The 21,692-nt window shown below is 37.7% G+C and overlaps 4 protein-coding genes across 4 annotated transcripts; 1 reads left to right on the forward strand and 3 right to left on the reverse strand.

Annotated features, from left to right (window-relative positions):
* Positions 1–256: 256 nt before the first annotated feature.
* On the reverse strand, positions 257–1,812 carry LOC112037449 (uncharacterized acetyltransferase At3g50280-like). Its single transcript, XM_024070289.2, is given in 1 exon segment — positions 257–1,812. A coding segment is annotated over 1 exon segment (1,350 nt). The 5' UTR covers positions 1,746–1,812; the 3' UTR covers positions 257–395.
* Positions 1,813–8,669: 6,857 nt separating this feature from the next.
* On the reverse strand, positions 8,670–9,353 carry LOC136064913 (uncharacterized). The gene has a single exon (XM_065767368.1). The coding sequence runs from the start codon at positions 9,351–9,353 to the stop codon at positions 8,670–8,672; it is 684 nt and encodes a 227-aa protein (XP_065623440.1).
* Positions 9,354–13,010: 3,657 nt separating this feature from the next.
* Positions 13,011–15,253, reverse strand: LOC136064915 (nuclear pore complex protein NUP93A-like). The gene is made up of 3 exons (XM_065767373.1): positions 15,046–15,253; positions 13,878–14,169; positions 13,011–13,543 (listed from the first exon to the last, which is right to left on the reverse strand). The coding sequence occupies exons 1-3, from the start codon at positions 15,189–15,191 to the stop codon at positions 13,466–13,468; spliced, it is 516 nt and encodes a 171-aa protein (XP_065623445.1). The 5' UTR covers positions 15,192–15,253; the 3' UTR covers positions 13,011–13,465.
* A 1,555-nt stretch (positions 15,254–16,808) lies between these two features.
* Positions 16,809–19,046, forward strand: LOC112027291 (nuclear pore complex protein NUP93A). Its single transcript, XM_065767374.1, has 3 exons — positions 16,809–17,012; positions 17,889–18,180; positions 18,515–19,046. Exons 1-3 carry the CDS (start codon positions 16,867–16,869, stop codon positions 18,590–18,592), a joined length of 516 nt encoding a protein of 171 aa, XP_065623446.1. The 5' UTR covers positions 16,809–16,866; the 3' UTR covers positions 18,593–19,046.
* Positions 19,047–21,692: the final 2,646 nt, after the last annotated feature.

Genomic DNA, 21,692 nt, shown 5'->3' on the forward strand with positions numbered 1-21,692 from the left:
CTTATTTCTTTAAATGAAATAAAAAATTAGGTGATATAATTGTAAAATTATTTGATGTCTTATTATCTCCTCTCCTTTCAATTTTAAAGTTTAAAACATCCAAAATATCTATTCCACTCTTCCTACTTAATTTTTAAAACATTCAAAATAAGGGAATGGGATAACAATTCCCAACCCCCCCCCCCCCTTTCATTACCCATGTCCCTCTACTCCGTTCCAAAAACTATACCAACGTATAAAATGCGACACTTTAAAATTCAGGGTGAAACTTTGCACTAAAAACAACTACTCCAAAAGAATAGGGAAAAACAAGTAATTAAGAACCAAACATAACATCTTGCGTTGAGTCACAACACCTATAAGAGAAAGAAAAAGAAGGATCACAATATATTTAACTATGAGGCTAGAGCCTCCATGAATTCTGCATCCTCCAATATAGCTTGCAAGGTCTCAGGTAAGCGGCAAGATTCAAAATCCATGCTTCCTTCTTCTGTCCCAGGAAACACAGTTAAGCTCCCATCAAACTTGTTGCTAGGACCAGTCCGCACTGCGATAGGCCTTCCCCAACCAAAGTCATTATCGTACACATTGAACCGCGGCGAGCTTACTGTAATCAATGCATCATCACCTGTTAACCTAGGGGGTCTAGGTATCTTTGGGGCTTTCACCCAATCCTCCATATACTTCTTCACTGCTTCAGTTGTTTGAGAAGCAACCAACTTATTTATCTGTGAAGCAGCCCAGCCCAGTCCGTGTTCAAGAAGATTACCAGCACTAGTTGTTACTCTCCCAATCACAAGCGCATTTCCTAAATACTTTTCCGGTAATGGTGGCTGTGTTCTTCTCCTCGTTCCCATAACTTGGCGACAATGAACCTCTTGATTAGCGCTGGTATGCCGGCTGCGAACCACAGGTCGCCAAAAATGAGCCAGTACTGCTTGAAGGGACGAGATGTTGTTGTTGGTGCCCATTTCAGCATTGGCTTTTGCTTTGAGTTGTGCGATTTTCTCCTTTGAAAAATGAAAAACCTTTTGTTTGAGTGGTGGAGGAATGAACCTCTCATCAGGGATTTCATTGTGATGAAAAGGAATGTGCATGGGAAAATCGATAATACCATCAAAAAAACAACGTTGGAAAATTGGACCAGATTGTGATATGATGTCAATATTATTACCCCTAGAGATTTCAGACCAAGTCTTGAAGAAATGCCAGAATGAAGTGCCATCAACGACGCAGTGATTCATAGTGCAAGCGATGAAGATACCATCAACGAGCTCAGTTACTTGCACAGCCAACAATGGCTTGAAAATACCTTGGCAGTTCAATACGCCATTCATCAAAAAGAAGGAATAGACAATGTCAGGAACATAGGTGGGCTCAATGATATCTGCCACACTGATATCATCAGCCACTGCATGGACAAACTGGGCTCCATTGTTATTACAATCAAGAAAGAAAGAGCTGGTCTTGTCTTCGTCATTTTAAACCTTAACAAGAGTACCAGCAAGAGGGTAGAATATCTCTAATGTGCTAGACAGTGAGGTTTTTAGGTGATCAATCACACTACCCTCTTTTAGTTGATTTTCTTGTGAAGGTGTAGGTTTGTGGAAGAGGAGGCCCTTTTGGCTAAAATCAACCAAGAGCATCTGGAGATCCCATGGAGTTAACTCAATCCTTTGAGTTTTCTTGTTAGGACTCGCTGTTGGCTGGATGGTACTTGTGGATATGAAGCGAATTTGTGTCATCTTTGCTTCAAACTAGTAATACTACTAGACGAGAGCAAAGAAACTGGCTATAAAAGGAGCTCCGTATGAGAACACAGTAGGTACCCTGTTTGGTTCTCATTTCTCAAGGCAAGGCAATGCAAATAAACGTTCCAAAATCATCATTGTCCAAAGTTTTTTTTTAACCCACCATTATTGAATATCTGCTGTACACGTGATCATTGAGAAACCTTACTTTCATCGTTAATAACGTGATATTATGATGATGTCTACACCAACCTCTCAATAATTCCTATCCTATTCACATATTATATAAGAATATAAAATAAACTTTCCAAAATCATCATTGTCAAAAGGTTTTTTTTTAACCCACCATTATTGAATATCTACTGTATACGTGATCATTGAGAAACTTTACTTTCAACGTTAATAACGTGATATTATGATGATGTCTACAGTGACCTCTCAATAATTCATACTCTATTCACATATTATATAAGAACTAGTCCAGATTTTCGCGTTGCGCGAGATAATTTTTTTTTTAGGGTAATCTTATTAAATATATTTGGGGTAATAAGTAATAACACTCTCCCATTATGTTAATCTATACTACTATTTAAGGGGCTGCACCTGTTTGGAATGCATTTTTTTTGTTCTAAAATACCCCTATTTCTCTAGGTTAAAGTAAAGATAAAACTAAAGGATAAAATATCTAACTTGCACTAAAATATTGCCTACAAAATAGGAACACTCTCCCACTAACCCACTTTTATTTTTTTTTAATACTTTATTATTAAAAGGAAAAAAAACACCCCACGATAGTTAAAAAGAAAAAGAAAAAGATTTGAGTTTCTTGTTAGGACTCGCTGTTGGCTGGATTTAGTAAAAATAGAATCACAAAAGTTACTAAGGTTGAAGATGCCCAGAGCTAACGGCTAGTTTTTTTAACGGATCTATTGTTATTGAAGAGTCAAAACAATAGTGTTTGAATTAATGTGACACAGCGTTGTATTGGATCTAAGTCTCATTCACGCGTGTTACATTACACTTAAGCCAGGCGACGTCGTTTTAATCTTCCATCATGCTTGAACGCTGGGCGTGCCTCTTCCCAGTGTTCTGGTATAGTTCAGTTTCAGATATTTATGAGTGGTGCACAACTGTAATTTCAGTTAGTTAGTTAAGAGTTTGTTAGAGTGAGAATCTTCCAAAGTAGTTACCAATCTTGTAATGTATAAATAGAAAGTGTAGGTGATGTATTCTTTTATGCAAGCTTAATAGAATTCTACCTTTTTTGATCTCTCAATTTTTTCTATCTCTCTATTTCCACAATCCGTCATTGTTAAAACCTTCAAGCTTGCTTTCTTTTATGGTATCAGAGCCTGAATCCATGGCCTCAGCTACTCCTACAAATACTACTCTTCACCATCATCATCTACACCACAAATCACTAATCAAACACCTTCACCCCTATTACTACTCTCTAATATGTCAAACTTGATGTCAATCAAGCTTGATTATACAAACTACATTCCATGGAAACATCAGTTAATCACAATACTGGAAGCTTATTCTCTAGTTGAACACATTGATGGTTCAACTCCACAACCTAGACACTTTCTTCTTGATGCTCAAGGACACTTGTCCACAAGTGTAAATCCAGAGTTCCATACCTAGAAAATTAGAGATAAGGCTCTTCCTTTCTTTGATCAATTCTACTCTTACTCCACAAGTTTTCTCTCTCGTAGTTGGAATCACTACTTCAAGAGAAGTGTGGAATACTCTAGAGCAAAGGTTTACTTCAACCTCAAAGGCAAACATCCTCAATCTGAAATTGGAGCTTAAAGTCTCAAGAAAGGCTTAGATTCAGTCAACAATTTCCTAAGAAAATCAAGATAGCTCGTGATAAGCTTCTTGTTGTTGGAGTGGTTGTGGATAATGAAGAACTCACTTGTATTGTTCTTCGAGGTTTGCCAAAAGATTTTGCTCACTTTTGTCCAGCAATCCATACAAAAGTGAACAATTACCTATGCAACTTTCAATCATGTTGCTATGGTATGCAGAAACCAACCGACGCCAAACCCGACCAACCCGACCGTCGAGTTGGGTCGATTTTTTAAGGCTTGGTAGGCTGGGTTGAGTTGCAAAAAAAATATTTAGAGCAGGTCGGGTTAGGTTTGAGTCATAATTACTACCGTCATACCCACCCGACCCAATCACCCATATTTAATATATATTTGAAATATATTATATATTTAATATTTTTTTAAAACCTGCTGTAGGGCACTTATATATATATATATATATATAATAATTTTTTTAAAAACCAACTGTAGAGCAACACTTCTCGGTTCCTCCTACTAATACTAATTTAAAATATATATATATAATATATTATATAATTATAATTTTTTAAAATAACTAGTTTTCTTATCCTATATAAAGTCATTAGTACACACAAACCTAATAATTTACTATTGTTTCTTAGTCATTAGTGTTGNGATAGTTAAAAAGAAAAAGAAAAAGAAAAAAGAAAGACATGTACTGATAAAAAATAAAATAAAAAACTGTTTTTTAATTTTAATTTTTTTTTTAAACACACGTTTAGGTATTCCCACCCCCCCCCCCTAAAAGTTAGCCAATTAGTAATTTTTTTAGGAACTGCCTATTAGTATTTAGAAGCAGTTTTCTCCATAACTTTAATAAATTTTATCTTTAAAGACAAACATCTCCCAAATATCATTTTTCTTTTTCAAAATTGGCATATAATTGCTTACAGAATTCTCATAGACGGTTGGCATAATTCAAACATAGGAAAATTCTCTGGATTCGCAAAGTATGTATATTCTCATAAATACTTTGTCTACAGTGACCTCTCATAATTCATACTCTATTCACATATTATATAAGAACTAGTCCAGATTTTCGCGTTGCGCGAGATAATTTTTTTTTAAGGGTAATCTTATTAAATATATTGTAATAAGTAATAACACTCTCCCATTATGTTAATATTAATAACAAAGTTTGCCTTTAAGGAGTTACATTGATACTAATCTTTGAGCTTTTTTAATATATTAATATTAATATTTTTTTACTCAATTTAATAATAATAATAATAATAAATTGTCAAACCCATGGTTTCAACCCAACCCATGTGGGTTGGGTTGGGTTGGGTTAGACTTATGTAATGGGTTGGGTTGGGTTGAATCTTTTTTGACCCACTATGGTGGGTTGGGTCAAAAAATTCTCTCAACCCAACCCATATATGCACACCCCTACATGTTGCAAAGTGAAGAACAAGCCATGGCAGAGAATCTTGATAGCTTTTCACATTCTCTAGCTATGTTTGCCTCTGGAAATAAAAATTCCAACAGTCCTCAATCTCAGCCACATCACCATGGTGGTTCTAACAGAGGAAGGGGAAGGAACAATGGTAATAGAGGAAGGGGTGGAGGAAGATTCAATGATAGTGGTGGGGATCCACACCAATTTTACAATCATCAAGGTGGTGGTGGAAGTCCACACCAATTCTACACTCCTCAGCCTCAATAGAATTACAACTGAGCACAGCCCTCTCAGTTTGGGGGTCAAAACTTCAAGAATGAAAGACCTACCTGCCAAATTTGTGGAAAGGCAAGTCACATAGCTGTTGACTGCTATTACAGGATGGATTTTACCTATCAAGGCAAGATTGGCAGATTTAGGAACTTCAGACCATCTCAATACCAACCTGAACAATCTCTCTGTTCAATCACAATACAAAGTCTCAAAACAGGTCACAGTTGGAAATGGGCAAAATCTTCCTATTAACCATTTTGGTAGTACTTCTCTCTCTACCAAATACCATAACTTCTTACTTAAAGATGTACTTCATGTCCCTAGAATAGCAATGAACCTTCTTTCAGTCCATAAGTTTTGCTTACACAATAATTGTTCTTGTCTTTTTAATGCTAACAAACTTACCATTCAGGATGTTCCTACGGAGAGAATCCTTTACAAGGGATTGAGTAAGAATGGGGTTTATCCAATCTACCCAAAACTTTTCCACAACACATCTCCACATTCAGTTCCTTCTTCCTCTACACAGTTCAATCACACTCCCTCACAGCTACACAACTCCTCTACTGCATCTTTTCATGTACAAAAATCTCATAAGAAGTGGTTGCTATGGCACCATAGACTAGGTCACCCTAGTGAAAATGTACTTAGGACTGCACTGTCTTCTCTTCCTACTCTTGACTTTTGTAATAAATCTGTATCTGATTCAGATAATCATTGTAAGCATTGCCTTAGTGGTAAAATGCACCAATTACCATTCAATAAATCTGAATTTGTTGCTTCAAAACCTCTTGAACTTATTCGCAATGATGTATGGGGTCCAGAACCTATTACTTCTATCAATGACTATAGATATTACCTTGTTTTTGTTGATGATTTCTCTAAATTTTCTTCGCTGTATCTACTTAAGCACAAATCTGATGTGTTTGATATTTTTAAGTATTTCAAAGCCTATGTTGAAAATCAACTTCACACCTCACTTAAGGTCTTAAGAACTGATGGAGGGGGTGAGTTTACTTCAACTGCTTTTCACCAATTCTGTACTAATCATGGTATCATACATCTAACCTCTTGCCTTCACACTCCACAATCTGAAGATATTACCTTGTTTTTGTTGATGATTTCTCTAAATTTTCTTGGCTGTATCTACTTAAGCACAAATCTGATGTGTTTGATGTTTTTAAGTATTTCAAAGCCTATGTTGAAAATCAACTTCACACCTCACTTAAGGTCTTAAGAACTGATGGAGAGAGTGAGTTTACTTCAACTGCTTTTCACCAATTCTGTTCTAATCATGGTATCATACATCAAACCTCTTGTCCTCACACTCCACAAAAAAGTGGCATAGCTGAAAGGAAACATAGGCACATTGTAGAGTGTTCTCTCACAATGCTTTCTCATTCATCTTTATCTTTACCTTATTGGTCATATGTAGTGTCCACAGCCACACATATTATCAATAGACTTCCTACACCTTTACTCAATCACAAATCTCCATGGGAAATCTTGTTTCAGTCCAAACCTAATTTACTTCATCTTAAATCTTTTGGTTGTACTTGTTTTCCATTTCTTAGACCCTACAACAAACACAAGTTTTAGCCTCATACTAAACCTTGCATTTTTCTTGGTTACCCTACTCATTCAAAAGGTTACATCTGCCTTGAACCTAGCACTCATAGGATTTATATTTCTAGACATGTTCTTTTCAATGAAACTGAGTTTATCTCATCACCATCAACCTCAGACCCTTCTTCTCATACATCTTTATCCTCCAATTCTTGTTCTATTTCTCATTGGTTAGCTTTTCTCCCCAATTTACCTATAAGTTCTTCTCCTCCAGTCACTTCTGTACCCACTCCCTCTACATTTGTCTCAATCTCTACCCCTACATTCTTGCCATCTCCTCATATCACTAACCATTCCACATTATATGTACCTGCTTTTTTGCTCGACCCTACACTTGTTCCATCAATCTTAAATATCCATCCTCCTCCCAATTCTGTTGAGTCTATTCATTCTGTGACTATAATTGTCCCAACTTCTATGACTGTACCTATTTAGAATGTTCACTCTATGACCATCAGGTCTAAGGCAGGTGTTTTCAAGCCTAAGGCCTTTAGTGCTTCTTCCTCTAAGAAAGCTCAGATTGATTACACTGTTACTGAGCCTCCCACATTTAAGGTTGATGTTCAGCATCGGCAATGGTGTAATGCCATGAATGAGGTATATGATGCCCTCACTAGACAAGTCACTTGGGTTTTGGTTCCTCCTTCCCCGTCTCAAAATGTTGTGGGTTGTAAATGGGTGTTCAAATTGAAACACAACAGTGATGGCAACATCAACCGGTACAAGGCCAGACTTGTAGTTAAGGGTTTTCATCAACAGTAATGGCATTGATTTTAATGAAAACTTTAGTCTTGTCATCAAGCCTCCCACTATCAGACTGATCTTATCACTTGCAGTCCAATTCAATTGGCCTCTTAGGCAATTAGATGTTCAAAATGTCTTTCTTCATGGTGTGTTAAAGGAGGAGGTCTTCATGGTGCAACCCCAGGGGTATGTGGATCCAGTTTTCCCTAATCATGTTTGTAAGCTGAAGAAATCCCTCTATGGTCTCAAACAAACACGTCTACGTTCTGTATGAGGAGCAACAACATTTCCACTTTCTCCTACTCGTCCATGCCTTTCCCTACATGAAAACACTTCTCGGCATCTGGAAGTACCTTTACTTTTATCATCTCCTCGGCACAACCACCCCCCACTTCTCCTCGGTCATCCTGTAATTGCTATAATGGGACCCCCTGCGGCGGCTCTTTCTGCTAGGCACACTCCCCCTGATCGGTTGTCTCCTTCCTCTGGTTAACGATGGCGATTAAGCATTGTCTCACCATCTGCTGGCTTCCCCTCACCACAGTAATACCATGCTCAGTAGGAAACTTCACTTTCACATGCAGGGTGGATGGGACGGCCCCCATTGCATGGATCCACGGTCTGCTGAGTATCGCTGTGTACAGGGAGAAAGAAGTCACCACTATAAACGTCACTACCACCTCCTTGCCCTCCATATTCACGGGCATAGATATTTGCCCCTCGGTATTACGATTTTCCCATCAAACCCGACCAAAGGCGTGTTGTACTTAGAGAGGTCCCCATTTTTCAACCCGAGCCCCCGGTACAAGTCTGGATACATCACGTCGGCCCTACTCCCCTGGTCTATCATCACCCTTTTCACCAAAAACCCGCCTACCTAGGCGGTAACTACCAACGCATCGTCGTGCGGCTGGACCGTTCCCTCTAGATCATTGTCACCAAAAGCAACAGGCTCCCAGGTAAGCTTCATCTTCTTCCCCGCCGGTGGTGTGCCCGAGCTGCCCCCCACTGGGACCACATTTAGCACCCCTTTTTTCTTGCCAAGGCGAGACTTCTCGTTGGAGCATGGATGACCTCAATTTTCTCGAGCAGGGGTGGAAGGGGGTTGCCCCTCTGCATAGCTCCTTGCCCTGTCCCCCAGTCCCCCGCGTCTAGCACAAACTCCTTCAAATGCCCAGGCTTGCCCAGCTGCCCGAGATGGTCTTTTAACACCCGGCACTGCTCGGTCGTATGTCCCTTGTCTTTATGATAGGTGCAATACAAGTTCTGATTTCTCCTAGAGGGGTCACCCCCCATCCTGTTCGGCCACCTGAAATATGGCTCGTGTTTAATCATGTCAACGATTTTGTGCACCGACTCCTTGAACGTCACGTTTACCTCCCCTACTGGCGCCTCTAGTTCTTGAATTCTCAAATTCCCCCGGGCCCTCGATTGAAAGACACCTGACTGAGGATGATTTATCATCAGCGCCTTGCCTTTGCTCTGCATCCGATCATCTTCCAGCCATTTATATTCTTCAATACGCCTCATCAACTGCCTCATATCTTCGAGAGGCTTCTTAGTCAGTGACTCCCTCAACCCGGAATCCTTGGGCAATCCCATCCTAAAAGTGCTCGTAGCAATCTTCTCGTTCCCCCCGCTGATCTCGTTGTAGAGCTCCCAGTACCGGCTAGCATAACTACGAAGGGTTTCCCTCACCCTCATTTTCATGAACAGCAATGCGTCTACCGGTTGTGGCACCCGGCTACAAGTTACAAACCGGATGCCGAACTTCTATATCAGCTCAGCGAAATTGTGGACAGAACCCTTCTGCAACCCGTTAAACCATCTCAAAGCAGTGGGACCAAGGCTTGAGGGAAAACCTTGCACATCAGTGCGTTATTGTGGGTATGCAGAGACATCTTCTGGATATAGTGACTGACGTGCTCTACTGGGTCCGTTTTCCCATCGTAGGAGTTGAAAGGAGGGCACGTCATCTGGTCTTGTCATCATCGTTTTCAACCATGACAAGGCGACCAGCAAAAGGGTAGAATATATCTAATGTGCGGGACAGAGAGTTTTTAAGGTGATCAATCACACTGCTAGCTTGTAGTTCTTTTTCTTGTGAAGGTGTAGATTTGAAGAAAAGGAGACCCTTTTGGATATGATCAACTAAAAGCAGCTGGATCCTATGGAGTTAAGTCAATCCTTCGAGTTTACTCTTTGGGACTCACTGCTGCCTGAATGGTACTGATGGATATGAAGCGAATGTGTGACATCTCTGCTTCAGACTACTGCTACTAGATGAATGCAAGGAGATTTATGATACCATATGAAAACTATGTGTGAAATAGACATGGTTCAAAATATGTGTGAAATAAACATTACTCTAACCGTATGTTATGTTTAGTTCTCCCAAAAAAGAAAGAAAAAGAACAATTATGCACGGCCTATTACACACAATATACACAAATTTCAATTTTTATACAGAAATCATAATTTAAAATAATAATTGTGCGCACCGAAAATGAGGCTAATGGCCTAGGGCTCACTCGGACTCACAACTTATTTGTATGGTGGGTTTGGGTTTCCTACACTGAGTCGTCCTCGGCACGGAGACTCAATGAGATCACTTTTCTCTCCTCAACTGCCTGAATCACCTTCTACTCCCTTTGCTTTCTTCCTCTATCTCCTTCTTTTTCAGTAAATTTTCCAACCCCTTCTTCTCCCCAAACTTCTCATATTTATAGTTCTAAGTTAGTGGAAAGGTTATGATCACTTTCCAATTAGTGCAGCGAGCGGTCCAGTATCATCGAACATAAGTGGGAGGTTAGGTGGGAGTGGGAAGTGGTGAGGATGGCTTTGGAACTTGGTTCCCACTTCTGTAGATACACTCAGCAGCGATGCACCCAAAGGCGCTGCCAAGCATCCACCGAACAGCACGTTCGGACGCCGTCCACAACATTGATCGGTAAGGACTTGTCGAGCACAAACAAGGAGGCAAAATTTTGGGCCAACGACTTGTGTAGATTTGGGCTGGGCCTGCAGAGAGAGAGAAAGAGAGAGAGAATAGGAGTATGGGCCGCATCTTCGCATAAGAATTAATGGCCCAAGTGGGCTCGAGTATGGGTGCTGTGCAATAATTTTAATTCAAAAAATAAACCATGTGATCGGGTCAAAAAATGCCAAAATGTCCTCGACAATGTTAACATCAATGCCAAATTTGTGAAGCCCAATATGTACGTGGCCAATGTCTTGTCTTGTATCCACCATGTGAACACTAAAATCATGTTTAGTCTTTTTGCTCTCATATTTTTTGCATGTATGTTTGTTACCATGTTTGCCTGAATTGCTGTCTTCCATCTTTTCTTTTTCATAAATTTCATTAATTTACCTTGATATTTGAGATAATGCCAATTAGGTCTAGATCATTTCAAAATTGATCAATTTGGTCTTTATAACCAACTTAGTCTCTAGGACAAAGAACAAAAAAAATTCACATATTAAACATTTATTTTTATTTTTTTTTTCAATTACCTCACAATCATTAGGCTAACACTCGAATGTCATAATTATTGCCAAATAATTTTGGAACTCCATGTTAGGTAGAATCGCAATCACAACAATATGGCTAAGGGTGTGTTTGGTTGAAGGTAGAATAGGATAGATGGAAAATAAAAGTGAGAAAATAGGAGTGGGTGTTATTTAGTAAGAAGGAAAAGAGAAAAATTTTGAGTAGGACTCAAGCATTTTCCACCCAAACTCACAAAAGTCTGCCTCTCTGAAATAAAGAGAAAACAAGCATTTTCACACCTATTGTTGGTGAATGACAAAAGTGCCATCACCAACTTTTTGTCTTCTTATTTCTACTTCTCCCCTTTTTTTTTTCTTCCATTTCTTATAAACAAAACGTCAATTTTGGGCCTTTTTTTTTTTTTTTGGGTACTATCTCTTTTTTTTTCTTTTTCTTTTTCTTTTTTTTCTTTTTTTCCCTTTATCTCTTTTTTTTTTTTTTTTTTGGGCATTTGCTTATTTTATAAATTTAAAAAAAAATTAAGTGTCCCTATAAAATTTTTAATTAAAAATACGATACTTTTTGTTTATATATTTAGTAAAGATATAATGATAAATTTATACCAACTTCTTTTTTATTCTCTTATTTTTCATCTCAACTAAACAAAAAAAAAAATCATCCCTCTACTTTTCCACCTCTCCAATCAAACACAAATTAAAGAAATCTAAATCTTTTCTATCCTCCCACAATTTATATTCTCTCACTTTTCTATCTCTCCAACCAAACGGGCCCTTAAAGCATTAGCATCAACTCTTCTTAAAAATTTAGCATTTAACACATTAAAAAGCTACTTTATCTACTAACACACCAAACTCTATGTCACACCTCTTAATTTTCACTTCTATTCCTTTTTTTTATTCAATCCTCTCTGTCACACCTCTTAATTTTCACTTCTATTCCTTTTTTTTTCATTCAATCCTCTCTCTCTCTCTCTCTCCCTCTCTCCACAACATTACAAAACCTAAAAAATTAAATAAAATAAAAAAACTCCAATCTAAGAAATTCACTGCAAAGCAAAGTGGCTATGGCCATGGAGAAAACCACACATCAAAAGCAACCACACCCAAAACTCACATCCAATTTCTCTTTGGGATTAACCCAAACCCAAATCATACATCCAAACCCTCAAACCAAGTCTAGGAACCCAAACTCACAGACCTAAAATAAACCCCCAAAATTTCATTCTTTTCAAACCCTAAACAACCACACCCATTCCAACAAATCCCCAAACCCACAAACAATGGGAAAAGGAGATTTTTAGCCAAAAACAAATCTAAAAAATAAGAGAAAAGGGATATATAAGGGAAATAGAGCGAGGGAATAACAACCAACTCGGTGATGGTATTGGCCATATGGCTTATAGGCCATGGCTGGGCCTGTGCAAGAAGAGAGAGAAGCCAATGAGGGATAGTCTTAAAGGCTCACTCACGGTGGTCATTGTGGTGGAGCCGTGGAGGTTTGATATAGAGAGATGGAGAATCACTACCGTGATAGTAATGGTGTTTGGTGGTCCATGGTGACCATTGGTGATGGCCGATGTGAGGCTGAGCTTTTGGAACTCATCCATGGAAGCTTTGGCTATGGAGTTTCAAGAGAAGAAAGAGAGAGAGTCAGTACTCAGTAGAGATGAGAGAAATGAAGGCCTACGCTACACAAAGTCCTCTAGAATTGAATAAACAATTTTGTAAGCAAGAATGAAAATTTGGGTTCTTTATTCTGTTCGAAAAACTACATTCTGGTCTAACGACTGTAATATTAGGTCATCCCATGAATCAAGTTTTAGCATCAAATGTAAAGTAATGTATAGATTCACAAAATATCTGGCCATTTATTTGTTTTTCATTTATAAATAACCGTGGTCACTCATAAAACCAATGGACTCCAGCCTACAAACGCAAGATATATATACTATTTTTAGCATTCTCATTCTCTCATTATCATACAAGTATAACCAATTGAAGAAAATGGAAATGACAGATTGTACACAGGTTCTAGATTTTTTTTTTTTTTTTTTTTTATTTTTTTTTTTTTTCCCTAAAGACACAGGTTCTAGTTAGCAAAAAGAAAGTGCTCATAAATTTATCATTAACGCATCTAAAAATTTTCTACTAATATCTTACCACATTGGTTAGTATGGTAAGACTGCCTATCTTGATGGCTTTTTTTAACAGAAAAGCTACATACTTGATACCTCAACACAACATAACCCCTTTACATTTGCGCAGCCCAATGAGGCATCTCAATCTGACATCAGTTGTATGCCTCACAAGCTTCGGGCAACCTTTTCGTACAAATCGCGAGGCCAATTCCTTTTCAAGTTATTAGCAATAAAGCTTGCAATCTGCAAAGACAAAAAGATAACATCAAGTATACCTCAATGATTTTCTTTCAACTTTTATAATACCAAGTTGATATGGCAATCCTATCAACCTTGTATTATAAAAGTTGAAAGCAAATGGGATGCTGAAAGTACTTATTTAGGTATACTTGACGACATGATCACATCAAGAATACCTAAACAATTACTTCAGCATCCCATTTGCTTTCAACTTTATAATGCTTGAGCGTCAAATTTTAAGCTATGCAGAGACTATAAGAAAAAAATAGTTGCAGATCACGACTGAGAGAATAATGGAAGGAAAACAGAAGAATTTTAGTAACTTATTTTAAGATACCTTAGCCCTCAAGGCACGAAGTGATCCATCAGAATCTGTTACATTGTCCAGGCAAGTAAGCGCAACCTTCAGAAGGTCTGGAACACAATCTTGAACATGAGGTGATAAATTCTGGAACACATCAATGGTAGCATCCGGTGCTCGTGGATCTAATGGAAGAAATGGAAGTTTAGCAACCTCCCTCAAAGCATCTAGATGATGGCCCAATCTTGCCAACTTGTGGATGGACAATATTGCCTCAAGTTGTCTTAACACGGTTTGTTGCGCTAAAACATGCTCTCTCTCTTGAGGACTGCACAGTTAACTCAAGTATCTTTAGGGGAAAAGTTACATAGAATGGAGAGCATATAAAATGTAAAACATATTATAAATACATTATGGAAATCATTGACAACGGCAGTTAACAGCCCAAGAGGACCAAGACCATAGTTAAAGATTCACAATCATTGGTGATCAATTTTGACTTTTGAAAACAACAACAAATGTCCCAGTAACTAAGCACTGCCCAATTGAAGCATAAAAACAACAAAAAGCCTTGTAACTAGTTGCTACAGCGCATGCGCGCAGGGGGAGGGGGTGGGTTGTGTGTTGTGCAAAGAAGCCAGTAGCAGCAACATAAGTCACCAATAGTTTCTGACATACATTCTAAACAAAATTGTGTGGAATAACTTAAGCGGAGGTATTAAAAATTAAAACAAAACAACTTTGTCAGAAAATTGTACACTTCAAGGTATTTCAAAGAAGATTAAGAATGTAATTTCAAAATTCACTGTGATGATGAATAATTTGCTAACTATAAATTTATACCAGATAAACTGAGTTACACCAAATTAAACTCAACTAAGCATGAATCCCAATTACTTTGGGCCAGCTTGAGTTTTGACATTCATTTGCTTATAAATTAAACCAGGATGTAGTTAATGACTCTATACTATAATGACTTGAAAAAAAAATTCATAATTTTAGGAATAATAAAATTCACACATACTCCAGAATATGAGCTTTTCAATTAAAGCCTCAATGTGTCAGAAGGTTTGTCTTGCTTGAAATTTTCTTCTACTAACGTTTATGATTGAACTTAGGTTACAATAATAGAAGAACTACGACCAAAACTAGCTAAAAACATACATGAAAAGTACATTTTGAAAATGCTGAGTATTGGAATAACCTGACTTCAGGATAATATCTGTATGTCTCCAGTATTTCATTGCCTGAATGAATGAGGCCAGCAGTCTGGCTCTCACCATCTAATCTACCACGTGAGAGGGCGCATATTGCTTCAGAGAGGCACTTATTGATAGTATCCAGTGCCATTGAAAATGCCCCAACTCTCTTCTGAATTTCTATTGACTGAAGTTCAATGATAAAATAAAGGGACAAAACATAAGGTTAAACACTGAAAAAAGAAAGAAATTAGTTGAAGCAACACCATTAGAAAGAAAGAAATATTAATAGTTGAAGCTGGCGGAAAATGAATAAGACTAGCAATAAGAAGAGAGGTAAGCACAAGAAAAGAAAGTAAAGATGTTTGAAACATAAGACATGGGAAAGAAGTAGATGCCTACTCTGAATACTTCATATTGAAAAAATCTTATACGATTTATAATCTCGAAAATATCAACATATAATCAGCACTTCAGTTTAACCCCAAAAAAAAAAAAGCTCAACTAAGGGTAGACTGTGCAGCCATGGAAGATTACTTTTTTTTTTTATTTTGTTATTTAAATTATTATTATTATTATAAAATTTTTTAATTTTTAAATTTTTATAATAGAATTAGGACTCCTATTTTGACTAGCAAGTGACTCCTAGTTAGACAAGTGAACTAAAATCCTAATAGGCAATAAAAGAAATAACTTGAACTCAAAAAATACACCTATGATACCTAGGATCTCCCAGAAAGTTCTAGACTCAGCAAATTTCCAAAATAATCCTAATCCATATGAGTTGAGGAAATTACAGTTTTGCCCATGAATACAGAGTTACCATAACTGTAAAGAAAAACCCAAATTAAAATCAGTGTTAACCCAGAACTAGTATAACTAGACTTTAAAGAAATATGATTGATAGTACAGTGGGACCATAAAATAAATCTTGACTAGATGACTTGCGAAATAGTAATCTTCCATGGTTGGATCACTTACTATTTCATGTGAGATGGCTCATCGGTTGTGGACGTTTGTTTTTACAACTTTTGAATTTTTGTGGGTCATACCTAGATCAATTCCAGATTTGCTCTTTGGCTGATGGAATTGGTTGGGGAAGTATTGTCTCATATTTGGAATTTAGTTTCATTGTGCTTACTTGGGTGTCTTTGGAAGGAGCGGAATGGCGGACTTTTGAGGAATTGGATAGTTCCGGAGATTGCTTTTTTTAGTGGAACTCTATTTGATTGGTCTCGGACTTGGGGACTCACGACTAGTGATTCTCTCCCTTCTTTTCTTAGCTCTCTTCTTTTTGTAATTAATCTGTTGCTTGGGTTTCTTCTGTTTCTTTTTTCTTTTTTCCTTTTCTTGTAATTTTTGGATTTGCTATGTGCTTTTCCTGCATAGATTAGCCCTTTGTATATATATCATTCTTATCCAAAAAAAAAAAAAAAAAAAGTAATCTTCCATGGCTGCACAGTCTACCCTTAGTTGAGCTTTTTTTTTTTTGGGGTTAAACTGAAGTGCTGATTATATGTTGATATTTTCGAGATTATAAATCGTATAAGATTTTTTCAATATGAAGTATTCAGAGTAGGCATCTACTTCTTTCCCATGTCTTATGTTTCAAACATCTTTACTTTCTTTTCTTGTGCTTACCTCTCTTCTTATTGCTAGTCTTATTCATTTTCCGCCAGCTTCAACTATTAATATTTCTTTCTTTCTAATGGTGTTGCTTCAACTAATTTCTTTCTTTTTTCAGTGTTTAACCTTATGTTTTGTCCCTTTATTTTATCATTGAACTTCAGTCAATAGAAATTCAGAAGAGAGTTGGGGCATTTTCAATGGCACTGGATACTATCAATAAGTGCCTCTCTGAAGCAATATGCGCCCTCTCACGTGGTAGATTAGATGGTGAGAGCCAGACTGCTGGCCTCATTCATTCAGGCAATGAAATACTGGAGACATACAGATATTATCCTGAAGTCAGGTTATTCCAATACTCAGCATTTTCAAAATGTACTTTTCATGTATGTTTTTAGCTAGTTTTGGTCGTAGTTCTTCTATTATTGTAACCTAAGTTCAATCATAAACGTTAGTAGAAGAAAATTTCAAGCAAGACAAACCTTCTGACACATTGAGGCTTTAATTGAAAAGCTCATATTCTGGAGTATGTGTGAATTTTATTATTCCTAAAATTATGAATTTTTTTTTCAAGTCATTATAGTATAGAGTCATTAACTACATCCTGGTTTAATTTATAAGCAAATGAATGTCAAAACTCAAGCTGGCCCAAAGTAATTGGGATTCATGCTTAGTTGAGTTTAATTTGGTGTAACTCAGTTTATCTGGTATAAATTTATAGTTAGCAAATTATTCATCATCACAGTGAATTTTGAAATTACATTCTTAATCTTCTTTGAAATACCTTGAAGTGTACAATTTTCTGACAAAGTTGTTTTGTTTTAATTTTTAATACCTCCGCTTAAGTTATTCCACACAATTTTGTTTAGAATGTATGTCAGAAACTATTGGTGACTTATGTTGCTGCTACTGGCTTCTTTGCACAACACACAACCCACCCCCTCCCCCTGCGCGCATGCGCTGTAGCAACTAGTTACAAGGCTTTTTGTTGTTTTTATGCTTCAATTGGGCAGTGCTTAGTTACTGGGACATTTGTTGTTGTTTTCAAAAGTCAAAATTGATCACCAATGATTGTGAATCTTTAACTATGGTCTTGGTCCTCTTGGGCTGTTAACTGCCGTTGTCAATGATTTCCATAATGTATTTATAATATGTTTTACATTTTATATGCTCTCCATTCTATGTAACTTTTCCCCTAAAGATACTTGAGTTAACTGTGCAGTCCTCAAGAGAGAGAGCATGTTTTAGCGCAACAAACCGTGTTAAGACAACTTGAGGCAATATTGTCCATCCACAAGTTGGCAAGATTGGGCCATCATCTAGATGCTTTGAGGGAGGTTGCTAAACTTCCATTTCTTCCATTAGATCCACGAGCACCGGATGCTACCATTGATGTGTTCCAGAATTTATCACCTCATGTTCAAGATTGTGTTCCAGACCTTCTGAAGGTTGCGCTTACTTGCCTGGACAATGTAACAGATTCTGATGGATCACTTCGTGCCTTGAGGGCTAAGGTATCTTAAAATAAGTTACTAAAATTCTTCTGTTTTCCTTCCATTATTCTCTCAGTCGTGATCTGCAACTATTTTTTTCTTATAGTCTCTGCATAGCTTAAAATTTGACGCTCAAGCATTATAAAGTTGAAAGCAAATGGGATGCTGAAGTAATTGTTTAGGTATTCTTGATGTGATCATGTCGTCAAGTATACCTAAATAAGTACTTTCAGCATCCCATTTGCTTTCAACTTTTATAATACAAGGTTGATAGGATTGCCATATCAACTTGGTATTATAAAAGTTGAAAGAAAATCATTGAGGTATACTTGATGTTATCTTTTTGTCTTTGCAGATTGCAAGCTTTATTGCTAATAACTTGAAAAGGAATTGGCCTCGCGATTTGTATGAAAAGGTTGCCCGAAGCTTGTGAAGCATACAACAGATGTCAGATTGAGATGCCTCATCTGGCTGCGCAAATGTAACGGGGTTATGTTGTGTTGAGGTATCAAGTATGTAGCCTTTATGTAAAAAAAAGCCATCAAGATAGGCAGTCTTACCATACTAACCAATGTGGTAAGATATTAGTAGACAATTTTAGATGCGTTAATGATAAATTTATGAGCACTTTCTTTTTGCTAATTAGAACCTGTCTTTAGCACCCCCCCACCCCAAAAAAAAAAAAAAAAAAAAAACTAGAACCTGTGTACAATCTGTCATTTCCATTTTCTTCAATTGGTTATACTGTATGATAATGAGAGAATGAGAATGCTGAAAATAGTATATATATCTTGCGTTTGTAGGCTGGAGCGACTTCCATTGGTTTTATGAGTGACCATGGTTATTTACAAATGAAAAACAACATAAATGGCCAGATATTTTGTGAATCTATACGTTACTTTACATTTGATTCTAAAACTTGATTCATGGGATGACTAATATTACAGCCGAAGTTAGACCGGAATGTAGTTTTTTGAACAGAATAAAGAACAGCAATTGTCATTCTTGCTTACAAAATTGCTTAATCAATTCTAGAGGACTTTGTGTAGCATAGGCCTTCATTTCTCTCCTCTCTACTGAGTACTGACTCTCTCTTTCTTCTCTTGAAACTCCATAGCCGAAGCTTCCATGGATGAGTTCCAAAAGCTTGGCCTCACATCGGCCATCACCAATGGTCACCACGGACCACCAAACACCACCACTATCACGGTAGTGATTCTCCATCTCTCTATATCAAACCTCCATGGCTCCACCACAATGACCACCGTGAGTGAGCCTTTAAGACTCTATCCTCATTGGCTTCTCTCTCTTCTTGCACAAGCCCAGCCATGGCCTAAGCCATATGGCCAACACCATCACCGAGGTGGTTGTTATCCCCTCTCTCTCTCTTCCTTATAAATCCCTTTTCTCTTATTTTTTAGATTTGTTTTTGGTTAAAAATCTCCTTTTCCATTGTTTGTGGGTTTGGGGATTTGTTGGAATGGGTGTGGTTGTTTAGGGTTTGAAAAGAATGAATTTTTTGGGGGTTTATTTTAGGTCCGTGAGTTTGGGTTCCTTGATTTGGTTTGAGGGTTTGGATGTATGATTTGGGTTTGGGGTTTGGGTTAATCTCAAAGAGAAATTGGATGTGAGTTTTGGGTGTGGTTGCTTTTGATGTGTGGTTTTCTCCATGGCCACTTTGCTTCGCAGTGAATTTCTTAGATTGGTAATGGAGTTTTTTTATTTTTTATTTTTATTGTTTAGGTTTTGTAATGGGTTTTGATTTGATTTGGGTTTTGTGTAGGCTTGTGATGGTGAGTTGCAATTTTGGTGGTGGTGGTGGTGGATTTCTATTGGTGTTGGATTTGAGTTTGTGGAGGGAGGGAGGGAGGGAGGGAGGGAGGGAGTTGATGGTGACATAGAGTTAGTTGTAAAAATGGTGTGTTTGTAGATAAAGTAGCTTTTAATGTGTAAAATGCTAAATCTTTAAGAAGAGTTGACGCTAATGCTTTAAGGGTCCCCCAATTGTCCTAACCCTGCCCGTTTGGACACTGTTTTCAGTTCACATTACTCAAATATTTCAACCTTTTTGTGGGTCCCATGCCTGAGCTGAGTGCCAGACTTTTTGTTATTTCAACAGAGTGCCTCTGCCTTTTACCCCTTCAACAGAGTGCCTCTCCCACCATTCTCTTCCTCTCTTATTAGCTCCAAAAAAATCAAAGCTCAAAAAATTAAAGCTAGGGGTGTCCAGGCAAATTGGCGACCCGCCCAACCCGTCCGATTGCCGCCATCTGACCCGATCCGATGACTCCAGCGGTTGGAATCAGTTTTCAACTATGCTAACCCGACACCTAGCGGGTCAGTTATCGGTTTTTCAGTTCAAAAACCGTGAAACCCGACTTGAATTGAAGTCCATTCAATATTCGACCATTTTTTCTAGATTGCGGTCATTTTTTCCCAAATTCCGGCTATTTTTTCCAGATTCTGACCCTTTTTTTCTAGATTCCGACCCTTTTTTTCTAGATTTCGACCCCTTTTTCACTTAAATCCGTCGATTTTTAGCACAATAAACACCGGATCTGGCCAAACTAGTGATTTATCATCACAATTTGGCAAAAATCTCGCTGGATTCGATAGGATCTCACCGGATCTTGGATGGATCTGGCAAGATCTTGCCAGATCTGGCGAGATCTCGTCGCGTTTCGAAGGATTCCGGTGAGATTGGTTTCATCCGAAACTGACCACCACCTGCCGGCGATCCGAATTGACGAATTCGTTACTGTTATGGGTCGGTTGCGGGTTGGGCAAAAACCTGACCCGCCCGACCCTTGGACAGCCCTAATTAAAGCAGAGAGCAAAGCACAGAAAGCAAGCTCCGGTGTCCGTCACATGCAAGGTCGACGCGATGCGGCGGTGCTTTACGTCACGTGCGACTCCGATATCCACTCGAAGTCCAAACAGCGTCGATCTCCACCCTTTTCCTTTCTTTCATTTCTTACTTGTGGGTTTTGTTTGTGTTTGGAGAATACATTTTTAGATTTATTGTGTGGATTAACATGTTTGTGGGTTTGTGTTTGTTGGTTAGTGTGTATGATCGGTATCATGTTTTTATGGGATTGATTTTCTAGGTTTGAGAAATCGGTACCAATGATTTTTTTTTTGGATAAAGTTACCCACATGTTTCTGTGAAGAAGAAAAGAAAGAAAAAAGAATGAAGAAGAAAAAACAAGGCCGTTGGGGTGAGTCTGTGAAGAAGAAAGAAAGAAAAAGAAAGAAGAAGAAAACATGAAATCCAAAAAAGCCGTTGAGTTGAGTGAGTCTTTGAAGAAGAAAGGAGAGAAATAAAATAAAATAAAAGCAAGGACGTGACTTATCTGACCGTAGGTCGCTTACTGTGTGTTTAATTGCGAAAATGTTATTGGAAACTGAGTTTTGGAAACTGAAAACACTTAAAATGTGTTTTTAGTTTCCATAACTCATCACTCAAAATCAGATAATTGAGTGATGGAAACAAAAACTGGAAACAAATCCAAACAGATTTTTTTTTTTTTTTT

This window comes from Quercus suber, unplaced genomic scaffold (genome assembly GCF_002906115.3).
Source record: "Quercus suber isolate HL8 unplaced genomic scaffold, Cork oak 2.0 scaffold_798, whole genome shotgun sequence".
NCBI classification, from domain to species: Eukaryota; Viridiplantae; Streptophyta; class Magnoliopsida; order Fagales; family Fagaceae; genus Quercus; species Quercus suber.

What these genes read in the sequence shown, in the direction of transcription:
- LOC136064913 (XM_065767368.1), bottom strand. Translation starts at nt 9,353, where the DNA reads ATGAGGGTGAGGGAAACCCTTCGTAGTTATGCTAGCCGGTACTGGGAG.
- LOC136064915 (XM_065767373.1), bottom strand. Translation starts at nt 15,191, where the DNA reads ATGGCACTGGATACTATCAATAAGTGCCTCTCTGAAGCAATATGCGCC. An exon ending in AGATATTATCCTGAAGTCAG is followed by an intron (nt 14,170 to 15,045) that starts GTTATTCCAATA and finishes TTAACTGTGCAG; the next exon opens with TCCTCAAGAGAGAGAGCATG. An exon ending in TTCGTGCCTTGAGGGCTAAG is followed by an intron (nt 13,544 to 13,877) that starts GTATCTTAAAAT and finishes TTGTCTTTGCAG; the next exon opens with ATTGCAAGCTTTATTGCTAA.
- LOC112027291 (XM_065767374.1), top strand. Translation starts at nt 16,867, where the DNA reads ATGGCACTGGATACTATCAATAAGTGCCTCTCTGAAGCAATATGCGCC. An exon ending in AGATATTATCCTGAAGTCAG is followed by an intron (nt 17,013 to 17,888) that starts GTTATTCCAATA and finishes TTAACTGTGCAG; the next exon opens with TCCTCAAGAGAGAGAGCATG. An exon ending in TTCGTGCCTTGAGGGCTAAG is followed by an intron (nt 18,181 to 18,514) that starts GTATCTTAAAAT and finishes TTGTCTTTGCAG; the next exon opens with ATTGCAAGCTTTATTGCTAA.